At 52.9% G+C, this 13,898-nt stretch overlaps 1 protein-coding gene across 1 annotated transcript in view; it reads right to left on the reverse strand.

Annotated features, from left to right (window-relative positions):
• Positions 1-580: 580 nt before the first annotated feature.
• LOC142259768 (tubulin alpha chain, testis-specific-like) overlaps positions 581-13,898 on the reverse strand; it is a 49,632-nt gene continuing 36,314 nt past the window's right edge. The window contains exon 4 of the mRNA XM_075331879.1: positions 581-1,002. Coding sequence (XP_075187994.1) covers positions 706-1,002 — 297 coding nt within the window. The 3' untranslated portion in view covers positions 581-705. The remainder of the gene's footprint in view (positions 1,003-13,898) is intronic.

Here is a 13,898-nt window from a genome sequence, read left to right on the forward strand (position 1 = left end):
CTAATAACCCCTAATAACTGCTAATAACCACTAATAACTGCTAATAACCACTAATAACTGCTAATAACCCCTAATAACTGCTAATAACCACTAATAACTGCTAATAACCACTAATAACTGCTAATAACCACTAATAACTGCTAATAACCCCTAATAACTGCTAATAAGCCCTAATAACTGCTAATAACCCCTAATAACTGCTAATAACCCCTAATAACTGCTAATAACCACTAATAACTGCTAATAACCCGTAATAACTGCTAATAACCACTAATAACTGCTAATAACCACTAATAACTGCTAATAACCCCTAATAACTGCTAATAACCCCTAATAACTGCTAATAACCACTAATAACTGCTAATAACCCCTAATAACTGCTAATAACCCCTAATAACTGCTAATAACCCCTAATAACTGCTAATAACCACTAATAACTACTAATAACCACTAATAACTGCTAATAACCCCTAATAACTGCTAATAACCACTAATACCTGCTAATAACCACTAATAACTGCTAATAACCCCTAATAACTGCTAATAACCCCTAATAACTGCTAATAACCCCTAATAACTGCTAATAACCACTAATAACTGCTAATAACCACTAATAACTGCTAATAACCACTAATAACTGCTAATAACCACTAATACCTGCTAATAACCACTAATACCTCTCCTATCCCATCGGCTGCTCCTTCCTCAGTACTCCTCTCCCTCTTCAGCCTCCTCGTCTACAGAGTCTATTCCCACTTCTTCGTAGTCCTTTTCCAGCGCGGCCAGATCTTCTCGGGCCTCGGAGAACTCTCCTTCCTCCATTCCCTCTCCCACGTACCAGTGCACGAAGGCTCGCTTGGCGTACATCAGATCGAACTTGTGGTCCAGCCGGGCCCAGGCCTCTGCGATGGCCGTAGTGTTGCTCAGCATGCACACAGCGCGCTGCACTTTGGCCAGGTCTCCCCCGGGCACCACTGTTGGGGGCTGGTAGTTGATTCCGACCTGAGGGGAGAGGTAATAAGCGGTAAGCTCTGACAGCCGGCTTCTATGCAGCGTAAGGAGACTCCCAACTCCCATTTGGCTGATTCTTAATTCATTTAGGCTAAGTTCACACTTCCGTTGTTTTGCTTCAGTCACAATCCATCGCCTTGAGGAATTACGGTATCCTGCAAAATATTTTGCAGGAATCCAGTTTTTCCCCATAGACTTCTATTAGCGACAGATTGTGACTGATGATGCTGCGTTGCATCCGCTGCGTCACGGTCAGTCGTTTTTTGACTGACCGCCGGGCGGGAGCAACGCAGCATGTAACATTTTTTAAGCAGCGTGATCCTTAGGATTTCGTGCGCATGCGCTCTCTGGCTCCCTGCACCCGTAACCAGGATACACATCGGGTTACTAATCAATGCGCTTTGGTTAGTTACCCGATATTTACACTGGTTACGTGTGCAGGGAGCCAGCGCTGAGCGGTGTATGCTGGTAACCAAGATAAATATCGAGTAACCAAGCAAAAAGTGCTTTGCTTTTACCTGATATTTACCCTGGCCCTCGCCCTCCCCAGCCTGAGAATATCGGGCCGCCGCTGTGTGCTTACCCGGCTGGACGGTAAAAATACGGCGGAGCACACGCTTTTTTTTTTAATATGTACATTGGATTTCTATGTGTCTGTGCATTATATATGTATACTTCCTACACCACTGAAAGAAGGGAATTTTGTTTACTTACCGTAAATTCCTTTTCTTCTAGCTCTAATTGGGAGACCCAGACAATTGGGTGTATAGGCTATGCCTCCGGAGGCCGCACAAAGTATTACACTCAAAAGTGTTAAGCCCCTCCCCTTCTGCCTATACACCCCCCGTGCTCCCACGGGCTCCTCAGTTTTGGTGCAAAAGCAAGAAGGAGGAAAAAGAATTAAAAACTGGTTTAAAGTAACTTCAATCCGAAGGAATATCGGAGAACTGAAACCATTCAACATGAACAACATGTGTACACAAAAAAACAGGGGCGGGTGCTGGGTCTCCCAATTAGAGCTAGAAGAAAAGGAATTTACGGTAAGTAAACAAAATTCCCTTCTTCTTTGTCGCTCTATTGGGAGACCCAGACAATTGGGACGTTCAAAAGCAGTCCCTGGGTGGGTAAAATAATACCTCGTAAGAGAGCCGTAAAACGGCCCTTTCCTACAGGTGGGCAACCGCCGCCTGAAGGACTCGTCTACCTAGGCTGGCATCCGCCGAAGCATAGGTATGCACCTGATAGTGCTTCGTGAAAGTGTGCAGGCTCGACCAGGTAGCCGCCTGACACACCTGCTGAGCCGTAGCCTGGTGCCTCAAAGCCCAGGACGCGCCCACGGCTCTGGTAGAATGGGCCTTCAGCCCTGAGGGAACCGGAAGCCCAGCCGAACGGTAAGCTTCGATAATTGGCTCCTTGATCCACCGAGCCAGGGTTGATTTGGAAGCCTGTGACCCTTTACGCTGGCCAGCGACAAGGACAAAGAGTGCATCCGAGCGGCGCAGGGGCGCCGTACGAGAAATGTAGAGTCTGAGTGCTCTCACCAGATCTAACAAGTGCAAATCCTTTTCACATTGGTGAACTGGATGAGGATAAAAAGAAGGTAAGGAAATATCCTGATTGAGATGAAAGGGGGATACCACCTTAGGGAGAAATTCCGGAACCGGACGTAGAACCACCTTGTCCTGGTGAAACACCAGGAAAGGGGCTTGGCACGACAACGCTGCTAGCTCAGACACTCTCCGAAGTGAAGTGACTGCTACTAGGAAGACCACTTTCTGCGAAAGGCGTGAGAGAGAAATATCCCTCATTGGCTCGAATGGTGGTTTCTGAAGAGCCATCAGCACCCTGTTTAGATCCCAGGGTTCTAACGGCCGCTTGTAAGGTGGAACTATGTGACAAACCCCCTGCAGGAACGTGCGTACCTGTGGAAGTCTGGCTAGGCGCTTCTGGAAAAACACAGAGAGCGCTGAGACTTGTCCCTTAAGGGAGCCGAGCGACAAACCCTTTTCCAGTCCAGATTGAAGGAAGGACAGAAAAGTAGGTAATGCAAATGGCCAGGGAGAAAAACCCTGAGCAGAGCACCATGACAGAAAAATTTTCCACGTCATGTGATAGATCTTGGCGGACGTTGGTTTCCTAGCCTGTCTCATAGTGGCAATGACGTCTTGAGATAACCCTGGAGACGCTAGGATCCAGGACTCAATGGCCACACAGTCAGGTTGAGGGCCGCAGAATTCAGATGGAAAAACGGCCCTTGAGATAGCAAGTCTGTTCGGTCTGGTAGTGCCCACGGTTGGCCGACCGTGAGATGCCACAGATCCGGGTACCACGACCTCCTCGGCCAGTCTGGAGCGACGAGGATGGCGCGGCGGCAGTCGGCCCTGATCTTGCGTAACACTCTGGGCAACAGTGCCAGCGGAGGAAACACATAAGTGAGCTGAAACTGCGACCAATCCTGAACTAAGGCGTCTGCCGCCATAGCTCTGGGATCTTGAGACCGTGCCATGAACATTGGTACCTTGTTGTTGTGCCGGGACGCCATGAGGTCGACGTCCGGCACCCCCCAGCGGCAACAGATCTCCTGAAACACGTCCGGGTGAAGGGACCATTCCCCTGCGTCCATGCCCTGGCGACTGAGATAATCTGCTTCCCAGTTTTCCACGCCTGGGATGTGAACTGCGGATATGGTGGAGGCCGTGGCTTCCACCCACATCAAAATCCGCCGGACTTCCTGGAAGGCTTGCCGGCTGCGTGTGCCGCCTTGGTGGTTGATGTATGCCACCGCTGTGGAATTGTCCGACTGAATTCGGATCTGCTTGCCTTCCAGCCACTGCTGGAACGCTTTCAGGGCAAGATACACTGCCCGTATTTCCAGAACATTGATCTGAAGCGAGGACTCTTGCTGGGTCCACGTACCCTGAGCCCTGTGGTGGAGAAAAACCGCTCCCCACCCTGACAGACTCGCGTCCGTCGTGACTACTTCCCAGGATGGGGGTAGGAAGGATTTCCCCTTCGATAATGAAGTGGGAAGAAGCCACCACCGAAGGGAAGCTTTGGTCGCCTGAGAGAGGGAGACGGTCCTGTCGAGGGACGTCGACTACCTGTCCCATTTGCGTAGGATGTCCCATTGAAGGGGACGCAGGTGAAACTGCGCGAAAGGGACTGCCTCCATTGCTGCCACCATCTTCCCCAGGAAGTGCATGAAGCGCCTCAAGGGGTGTGACTGGCCTTGAAGGAGAGATTGTACCCCTGTCTGTAGTGACTGCTGCTTGATCAGCGGAAGCTTCACTATCGCTGAGAGGGTATGAAACTCCATGCCAAGATACGTCAGTGATTGGGCCGGTGTCAGATTTGACCTTGGAAAATTGATGATCCACCCGAAACCCTGGAGAGTCTCCAGGGCAGCGTCGAGGCTGCGTTGGCATGCCTCTTGAGAGGTGCCTTGATCAACAGATCGTCCAAGTACGGGATCACCGAGTAACCCTGCGAGTGTAGGAGCGCTACTACAGTAGCCATAACCTTGGTAAAAACCCGTGGGGCTGTTGCCAGGCCGAACGGCAGTGCCACGAATTGCAGTTGTTCGTTTCCTATGGCGAAGCGCAAGAAGCGCTGGTGTTCTGGAGCAATCGGTACGTGGAGATAAGCATCTTTGATATCGATCGATGCAAGGAAATCTCCTTGGGACATTGAAGCGATGACGGAGCGGAGGGATTCCATCCTGAACCGTCTGGCTTTTACGTGTTTGTTGAGCAGTTTCAGGTCCAGGACCGGGCGGAAAGACCCGTCCTTCTTTGGGACTACAAACAAGTTGGAGTAAAAACCGTGGCTCTGTTGCTGGAGAGGAACAGGGATCACCACTCCTTCTACCTTCAGAGCGCGCAGCGCCTGCAGAAGAGCCTCGGCTCGCTCGGGAGGCGGGGATGCCTGAAGAATCGAGTCGGGGGACGAGAGGTGAACTCTATCTTGTAACCGTGAGACAGAATGTCTCTCACCCAGCGGTCTTTTATTTGTGGCAGCCAGGTGTCGCAAAAGCGGGAAAGCCTGCCACCGACCGAGGATGCTACTAGAGGAGGTCGAAAGTCAAGAGGAAGCCGCTTTGTTAGCGGCGCCTCCGGTGGTCTTTTTAGGACGTGACTTAGACCGCCATGCATCAGAGTTCCTTTGTTCTTTCTGAGACCTTTTGGACAAGGAGAATTGGGACCTGCCCTCGCCCCGAAAGGACCGAAACCTCGACTGCCCCCTCCTCTGTTGGGGTATGTTCTGTTTGGGCTGGGGTAAGGATGTATCCTTTCCCTTGGATTGTTTGATGATTTCATCCAAACGCTCGCCAAACAGCCTGTCGCCAGAAATTGGCAAACTGGTTAAGCGCTTTTTGGAAGCAGAATCTGCCTTCCATTCCCGTAGCCACAAGGCCCTGCGGAGTACCACCGAATTGGCGGCCGCAACCGCCGTACGGCTCGCAGAGTCCAGGACAGCATTAATAGCGTAAGACGCAAATGCCGAGGTCTGGGTGGTAATGGATGCCACTTGTGGCGCGGACGTGCATGTGGCTGCTTCAATTTGCGCTTGACCTGCTGAGATAGCTTGTAGCGCCCATACGGCTGCGAATGCTGGGGCAAAAGAAGCTCCGATAGCTTCATAGATGGATTTCAACCAGAGCTCCATCTGCCTGTCAGTGGCATCTTTGAGCGAGGCCCCATCTTCCACTGCAAGTATGGATCTAGCCGCCAGTCTGGAGATTGGAGGATCCACTTTGGGACACTGAGTCCAACCTTTAACCACGTCAGGGGGAAAAGGATAACGTGTATCCTTAAGGCGCTTAGAAAAAACGCTTATCTGGACAAGCATGGTGATTCTGGACTGCCTCTCTGAAATCAGAGTGGTCTAGAAACATACTCGGTGTACGCTTGGGGAACCTGAAACGGAATTTCTCCTGCTGAGAAGCTGACTCCTCCGCCGGAGGAGTTGAGGGAGAAGAAGGGAATTTTGTTACTTACCGTAAATTCCTTTTCTTCTAGCTCCTATTGGGAGACCCAGACGATTGGTGTATAGCTACTGCCTCCGGAGGCCACACAAAGCATTACACTAAAAAGTGTAAGGCCCCTCCCCTTCTGGCTATACACCCCCAGTGGGATCACTGGCTCACCAGTTTTAGTGCAAAAGCAAGAAGGAGGAAAGCCAATAACTTGGTTAAACAAATTCACTCCGAGTAACATCGGAGAACTGAAAAACCGTTCAACATGAACAACATGTGTACCCGAAAAAAACCAAAAATCCCGAAGGACAACAGGGCGGGTGCTGGGTCTCCCAATAGGAGCTAGAAGAAAAGGAATTTACGGTAAGTAACAAAATTCCCTTCTTCTTCGGCGCTCCATTGGGAGACCCAGACGATTGGGACGTCCAAAAGCTGTCCCTGGGTGGGTAAAGAAATACCTCATGTTAGAGCTGCGAAGACAGCCCTCCCCTACGGGGAGGCAACTGCCGCCTGCAGGACTCTTCTACCTAGGCTGGCGTCCGCCGAAGCATAGGTATGCACCTGATAATGTTTGGTGAAAGTGTGCAGACTCGACCAGGTAGCTGCCTGGCACACCTGTTGAGCCGTAGCCTGGTGTCGCAATGCCCAGGACGCACCCACGGCTCTGGTAGAATGGGCCTTCAGCCCTGATGGAACCGGAAGCCCAGCAGAACGGTAGGCTTCAAGAATTGGTTCTTTGATCCATCGAGCCAGGGTGGCTTTGGAAGCCTGCGACCCTTTGCGCTTACCAGCGACAAGGACAAAGAGTGCATCGGAGCGGCGCAGGGGCGCCGTGCGGGAAATGTAGATTCTGAGTGCTCTCACCAGGTCTAACAAATGTAAATTCTTCTCATACCGATGAACTGCATGAGGACAAAAAGAAGGCAAAGAGATATCCTGATTAAGATGAAAAGAGGATACCACCTTCGGGAGAAACTCCTGAATGGGACGCAGCACTACCTTGTCCTGGTGGAAGACCAGGAAAGGAGCCTTGGATGACAGCGCTGCCAGCTCAGACACTCTCCGAAGAGATGTGATCGCTACCAGAAAAGCCACTTTCTGTGATAGTCTAGAAAGTGAAACCTCCCTCAGAGGCTCGAAGGGCGGCTTCTGGAGGGTAACTAGTACCCTGTTCAGATCCCATGGATCTAACGGCCGCTTGTACGGGGGTACAAGATGACAAACCCCCTGCAGGAACGTGCGCACCTTAGGAAGCCGTGCTAGACGCTTTTGAAAAAAGACGGATAGCGCCGAGACTTGCCCTTTAAGGGAGCCGAGCGACAAACCTTTTTCTAACCCAGATTGCAGGAAATAAAGAAAGGTAGGCAATGCAAAAGGCCAGGGAGACACTCCCTGAGCAGAGCACCAGGATAAGAATATCCTCCACGTTCTGTGGTAGATCTTAGCGGACGTGGGCTTCCTAGCCTGTCTCATGGTGGCAACGACCCCTTGGGATAATCCTGAAGACCCTAGGATCCAGGACTCAATGGCCACACAGTCAGGTTCAGGGCCGCAGAATTCCGATGGAAAAAACGGCCCTTGGGACAGTAAGTCTGGTCGGTCTGGTAGTGCCGACGGTTGGCCGACCGTGAGATGCCACAGATCCGGATACCACGCCCTCCTTGGCCAGTCTGAGGCGACGAGTATGACGCGGCTGCAGTCGGATCTGATCTTGCGTAGCACTCTGGGCAAGAGTGCCAGAGGTGGCAACACATAAGGGAGCCGGAACTGCGACCAATCTTGCACTAAGGCGTCTGCCGCCAGAGCTCTGTGATCGCGAGACCGTGCTATGAAGGTTGGGACCTTGTTGTTGTGCCTGGACGCCATTAGGTCGACGTCCGGCCTTCCCCAGCGGCTACAGATTTCCTGAAACACGTCCGGGTGAAGGGACCGTTCCCCTGCGTCCATGCCCTGGCGGCTGAGGAAGTCTGCTTCCCAGTTTTCTACGCCGGGGATGTGAACTGCGGATACGGTGGAGGCCGTGGCTTCCACCCACATCAGAATCCGCCGGACTTCCTGGAAGGCTTGCCGACTGCGTGTCCCTCCTTGGTGATTGATGTATGCCACCGCTGTGGAGTTGTCCGACTGAATTCGGATCTGCTTTCCTTCCAGCCACTGCTGGAAGGCTAGTAGGGCAAGATACACTGCTCTGATTTCCAGAACATGGATCTGAAGGGTGGACTCCTGCTGAGTCCACGTACCTTGAGCCCTGTGGTGGAGAAAAACTGCTCCCCACCCTGACCGACTCGCGTCTGTCGTGACTACCGCCCAAGACGGTGGTAGGAAGGATCTTCCCTGTGATAATGAGGTGGGAAGAAGCCACCATTGCAGAGAGTCCTTCTGTGAAAAGGATACTTTCCTGTTCAGGGATGTTGACTTCCCGTCCCATTGGCGGAGAATGTCCCAATAAAGAGGACGCAGATGAAACTGCGCAAACGGAACCGCCTCCATTGCCGCCACCATCTTCCCAAGGAAGTGCATGAGGCGTCTTAAGGAGTGCGACTGACCTTGACGGAGAGTCTGCACCCCAGTCTGTAGTGACCGCTGCTTGTCCAGCGGAAGCTTCACTAGCGCTGAGAGGGTATGAAACTCCATGCCAAGATACGTTAGTGATTGGGTCGGTGACAGGTTTGACTTTGAGAAGTCGATGATCCACCCGAACGTCTGGAGAGTCTCCAGCGCAACATTCAGGCTGAGTTGGCATGCCTCTTGAGAGGGTGCCTTGACAAGTAGATCGTCCAAGTAAGGGATCACAGAGTGTCCCTGTGAGTGCAAGACTGCTACCACTGCCGCCATGACCTTGGTGAACACCCGTGGGGCTGTCGCCAGACCGAATGGCAGAGCTACGAACTGAAGATGGTCGTCTCCCATCACGAAACGTAGAAAACATTGGTGCTCTGTAGCAATCGGCACGTGGAGATAAGCATCTTTGATGTCTATTGATGCTAGGAAATATCCTTGAGACATTGAGGCAATGACGGAGCGGAGGGTTTCATCCGGAACCGCCTGGCCTCCACGTGCTTGTTGAGCAGTTTTAGGTCCAGAACGGAACGGAAAGAGCCATCCTTTTTTGGCACCACAACCAGATTGGAGGAAAACCGTGTCTTGTTCCTGAAGAGGAACAGGGATTACCACTCCTTCTGCCTGCAGAAGAGCATCGGCTCGGTGGGGAGGTGGGGACGTTCTGAAGAATCGAGTCGGAGGACGAGAACAGAACTCTGTCCTGTGCACGTGGGCACAATGTCCCTCACACACCGGTCTGCGACCTGTGGCAGCCAAATGTCGCCAAAGGCGAGCGAGTCTGCTGTCAACCGCGGATGCGGAGAGATGAGAGAGCTGAGAGTCATGAGGAGACCGCCGTGGTAGCGGTTCCTCCGGCTGCCTTCCTTGGGCGTGATTGAGCCCCCGGAAACTGAGCCCCTCTGAGGCTTTTCAGCTCTTTTGGACGAGGACAATTGGGACCTGCCCGAGCTTGGGAAGGACCGAAACCTCGACTGTCCTTCCAGGACAGCATTAATAGGGTAAGTCGCAATGCAGACATTGCGAGGTTACGGACGCCCATGCGGCACAAATGTACATATGCTCAAGACCAGCTGTGCAAGAACAGCTGAAAAGCTTAGGGTGCCCATACGGCTGTAAATGCCGGAGCAACCGACACGCCGATAGCCTCATAGACAGATTTCAACCAGAGTCCATCTGTCTGGCATCTTTAAGTGAAGTCCCTCCACTGCAACTATAGCTCTAGCCGCAAGCCTGGAGATTGGAGAATCCACCTTTGGACCCTGGGTCCCGCGCTTGACCACGTCAGGGGGAAAAGGATAACGTGTATCCTTAATACGTTTGGAGAAAACGCTTATCTGGTAAGCGTGGTGTTCCTGGACTGCTTCTCTGAAGTCAGCGTGGCCAGAAAAATACTCAATATACGTTTGAGCTACTGAAATGGGACTTCTCCTGCTGTGAAGCTGACTCCTCCGCTGGGGGAGCTGAGGGAGAAAGATCCAACATTCCATTGATGGACGCTATAGGATCATTCCTTATGGCGTCACCATCCGGTGTATCCGGATTGAGAGCGTTGTCAGGATCAAAGTCCTGATGAGCTACGTCTGCCTCATCATACAGAGAGCCTCCTGGGACCCCCCCCCCCGGAGCACCGATTTTATTCCCAATGAGGGTGGCCAGGGAGCAATGATCCAGATTGCCCATGGCCTGTCCGGACTGCAAGTCTCTATCCCACTGCAACTCCATCCCTGTCCTTGGACAGGGTTGACAGGTGGTTCCTTTGGCCACGTCTAGTAGAGACCCCGGCTGACCAAGTGCTCCAGGGGAGCATTGCACACAATGGGGTTCAGTGCCGTGGAACAGTATCACATGCAGTAAAAACAGCATCGAAAGCCTGTGTTGCTTATATGCTGCTGCCGGCTAGCCATCTAGGATATAGAGCCAAGAATGGCGACCGTACAGTGCAATGTATAGCATACAAGCATAAAGTACAAATGAACACTGCAGCACATGCAATACAAGCAGCATAGAAAGCCTGTGCCTTGGCACCCCTGCTTTTCTGCTGCTGTAGACTAGCCATCTAGGGGAATATAGCCCAGAATATCGACCATACAGTGCAATGTATAGCATACAAGCATAAGTACAAATGAACACTGCAACCCCTGCAATACAAGCAGCATAGAAAAAACCTGTGCCTCAGCACCCTTGCTTTTCTGCTGCTGTAGCCTAGTCATTCTAGGCGAAAATAGCCCAGACTAGCGATCGTACAGTGCAGTGTATAGCATACAAGCATAAATACACATGAACACTTCAGTACATGCAATACAAGCAGCCTAGAAAGCCTGTGCCTTAGCACCCCTGCTTTCCTGCTGCTGATGTGTCGCCATCTAAGAGGGCATATAGCCAAAAATAGCGACCTATGCAGTATAAGCATAAAAATACAAATGGACAAATGCGGTATTTAGTGGGGTCAGCACTTCAGGTGCCGCTTACCGCCCGCCTATAAGCGGGTGTGTGGTCGCCCTAGTCCTGTGCCTGGTTGCCCAGAGTCCGATCTCTCAGCTCGGACTGCAGGAATGGCTGCCGGCGTCCTTCTCCAGCTCGTGTGAGTAGGGGCGGGCCGTGGGCGTGCCCCCAAGTCAGAGCGGGAAACCGGCGTCCCACAGTGTCCAGTGAGAGGGCTGGAGCATGTAAATAAGGCTCCAGCCCTCGGCGCTGCTGATTGTACAGCGTCTCTCCCCTACCCTGATTGACAGGGTGGGGGCGGGAACGAAGCGGAGCTAGGCCGCAAAAGCCGGGGACTGGATTTATAAGCGCCGCCGCCGTAAAAGCGCGGTCGGCGCTAAGTCCCCGGCGCACTACAAGTCCCAGCCGCGCCGCCGCTCCCGGAGCGTCCGGCGCGGTAGTTCCCCATACATAAAGTCACTCAGCTAGGCTGCAGTGACTGTAACCCTTTACTGTCCCCGGCGCACTAGCACACCCAGCAAGTCTGGAGTGTGCTGTGCCTGTGTGTACGGGGACACAGAGTACCTGAATGGTGCAGGGCCATGTCCCTGAACGGTACCCAGCTCCGTATCCAGCAGGTTCAATGGGTCTGTGGATGGAGCCCGGCCTCAGGGCTTTGGGGCCGGTAAGATCCCACTTCCTCAGAGCCCCTCAGGGGGATGTGGAAGGAAAACAGCATGTGGGCTCCAGCCGCCGTACCAGCAATAGGTACCTCAACCTTACAAACCACAAGCGGGGTGAGAAGGGAGCATGCTGGGGGCCCTATATGGGCCCTCTTTTCTTCCATCCGATATAGTCAGCAGCTACTGCTGACTAAACAGTGGAGCTATGCGTGGATGTCTGACCTCCTTCGCACAAAGCAGAAAACTGGTGAGCCAGTGATCCCACTGGGGGTGTATAGCCAGAAGGGGAGGGGCCTTACACTTTTTAGTGTAATGCTTTGTGTGGCCTCCGGAGGCAGTAGCTATACACCAATCGTCTGGGTCTCCCAATGGAGCGCCGAAGAAATATCCAGCATTTGATTGATGGACGCAATAAGATCGTTCACTATGGCGTCCCCGTCTGGAGTATTAAGATTGAGAGCGCCCTCAGGATCAGAATCCTGATCAGTTGTCTCCGCATCATCAACCAGAGATTCCCCCCGCTGAGACCCTGAACAATATGATGTCGAGGGAAATTCTAAGCGAGCTCGCTTAGTCGGTCTGGGACTGGGGTCTAAGTCAGAACCCTCAGCCTGGGATGTATGAGATACCCCGGGAGGACATTGTTGGTCCAACTGAGGGGGGCCAGGGAACAATGATTCAACAGAGTCCCTTTGCTGAGATACCGGCCTGGACTGCAAGGCTTCTAGTATCTTAGCCATAGTCTCAGAGAGTTTTGCAAACTCAGTCCCCGTCACCTGGACAGTGTCAGCAGGTGGCTCCCCCTGGGCCCCTCTTAGCAGAGGCTCTGGCTGAAGAAGTGCCACAGGGGCCGAACATTGCACACAATGAGGGTCAGTGGGACCTGCCGGCAGCTGGGTCGTACAAGCGGCGCAGGCAGCATAATAAGCCTGTGTTTTGGCACCCCTGCCTTTGTGGGCGCCATGCTATTGTTTTCCCTGAGTAACACAATAGGGTATATAGCCAGAATGAACTGTGCTCATACAGTGAAAGAGTATACTATAAACAAATAATGTATCAATACACTACAGCACCATGGGGCTAGCACCACAGGTGCTGCTTACCACCCGCCTAAAGCGGTTGTGAGGCCACCAGAGACCGTGTCTGGGTCTCCCAGGGTTTGTCCCCCTCTGCAGCGTCGGAGGAGCTGACAGGAATGGCTGCGGCGTCCTGACGAGAGGAGGGAGCCGTGGGCGTGGCCGAGAAAGTGCGGGAACTGGTGCTCACACTGTGCACAGTGAGGGGGGTGGAGAATGGAAATCATACTCCAGCCCTCAGTGCTGCTCGTTCCGTGCAGCGTCCCGCCCTTCCCCTGCCTGTCAGGGCTGGGGGCGGGAGAAAAAGAAACTAGGCCGCAAGAAAGCCGGGGACTCGAGTATAAGCGTGGCCGCCGTAAAAGCGCGGCCGGCGCCGAAGTCCCCGGCGAACTACAAGTCCCAGCCGCGCCGCAGTTTCCCATGGCAGCGGCGGTTAGCGCGGTAGCCCCTACATATAAACACACTCAGCGACGCTGAGTGTGTAATGGCACAGTTTAACCCGGTCAGCGCCGCGGTCCCCGGTGCACTAGCACACCCAGCAAAGCTGAGGTGTTGCCGTGCGCGGTCCCCACAGGGATACAGAGTACCTTCAAGTAGCAGGGCCATGTCCCTGAACGGTACCCGGCTCCTATCCAGCAGGCTCCACAGGAGTTGTGGATGAAGCACGGTCTCAGTGCCTGGAGACCGATAAGATCCCACTTCGCCCAGAGCCCTGAGGGGGATGGGGAAGGAAAACAGCATGTGGGCTCCAGCCTCCGTACCCGCAATGGATACCTCAACCTTAACAACACCGCCGACAAGAGTGGGGTGAAAAGGGAGCATGCTGGGGGCCCTATATGGGCCCACTTTTCTTCCATCCGACCTGGTCAGCAGCTGCTGCTGACCAATCTGTGGAGCTATGTGTGCAGGTCTGCCTCCTTCGCACAAAGCAATAAAACTGAGGAGCCCGTGGGAGCACGGGGGGTGTATAGGCAGAAGGGGAGGGGCTTAACACTTTTGAGTGTAATACTTTGTGCGGCCTCCGGAGGCATAGCCTATACACCCAATTGTCTGGGTCTCCCAATAGAGCGACAAAGAAATGGAGGAACTTCCTCTTCCTCTTCTAGTCACATCACGTCCTTGCAAAACACAGGGCAGTGATGTACACTATGTCCCGAAAAACGTGAAACA

The sequence above is a fragment of the Anomaloglossus baeobatrachus genome, assembly GCF_048569485.1.
Source record: "Anomaloglossus baeobatrachus isolate aAnoBae1 chromosome 9 unlocalized genomic scaffold, aAnoBae1.hap1 SUPER_9_unloc_3, whole genome shotgun sequence".
NCBI lineage: Eukaryota > Metazoa > Chordata > Amphibia > Anura > Aromobatidae > Anomaloglossus > Anomaloglossus baeobatrachus.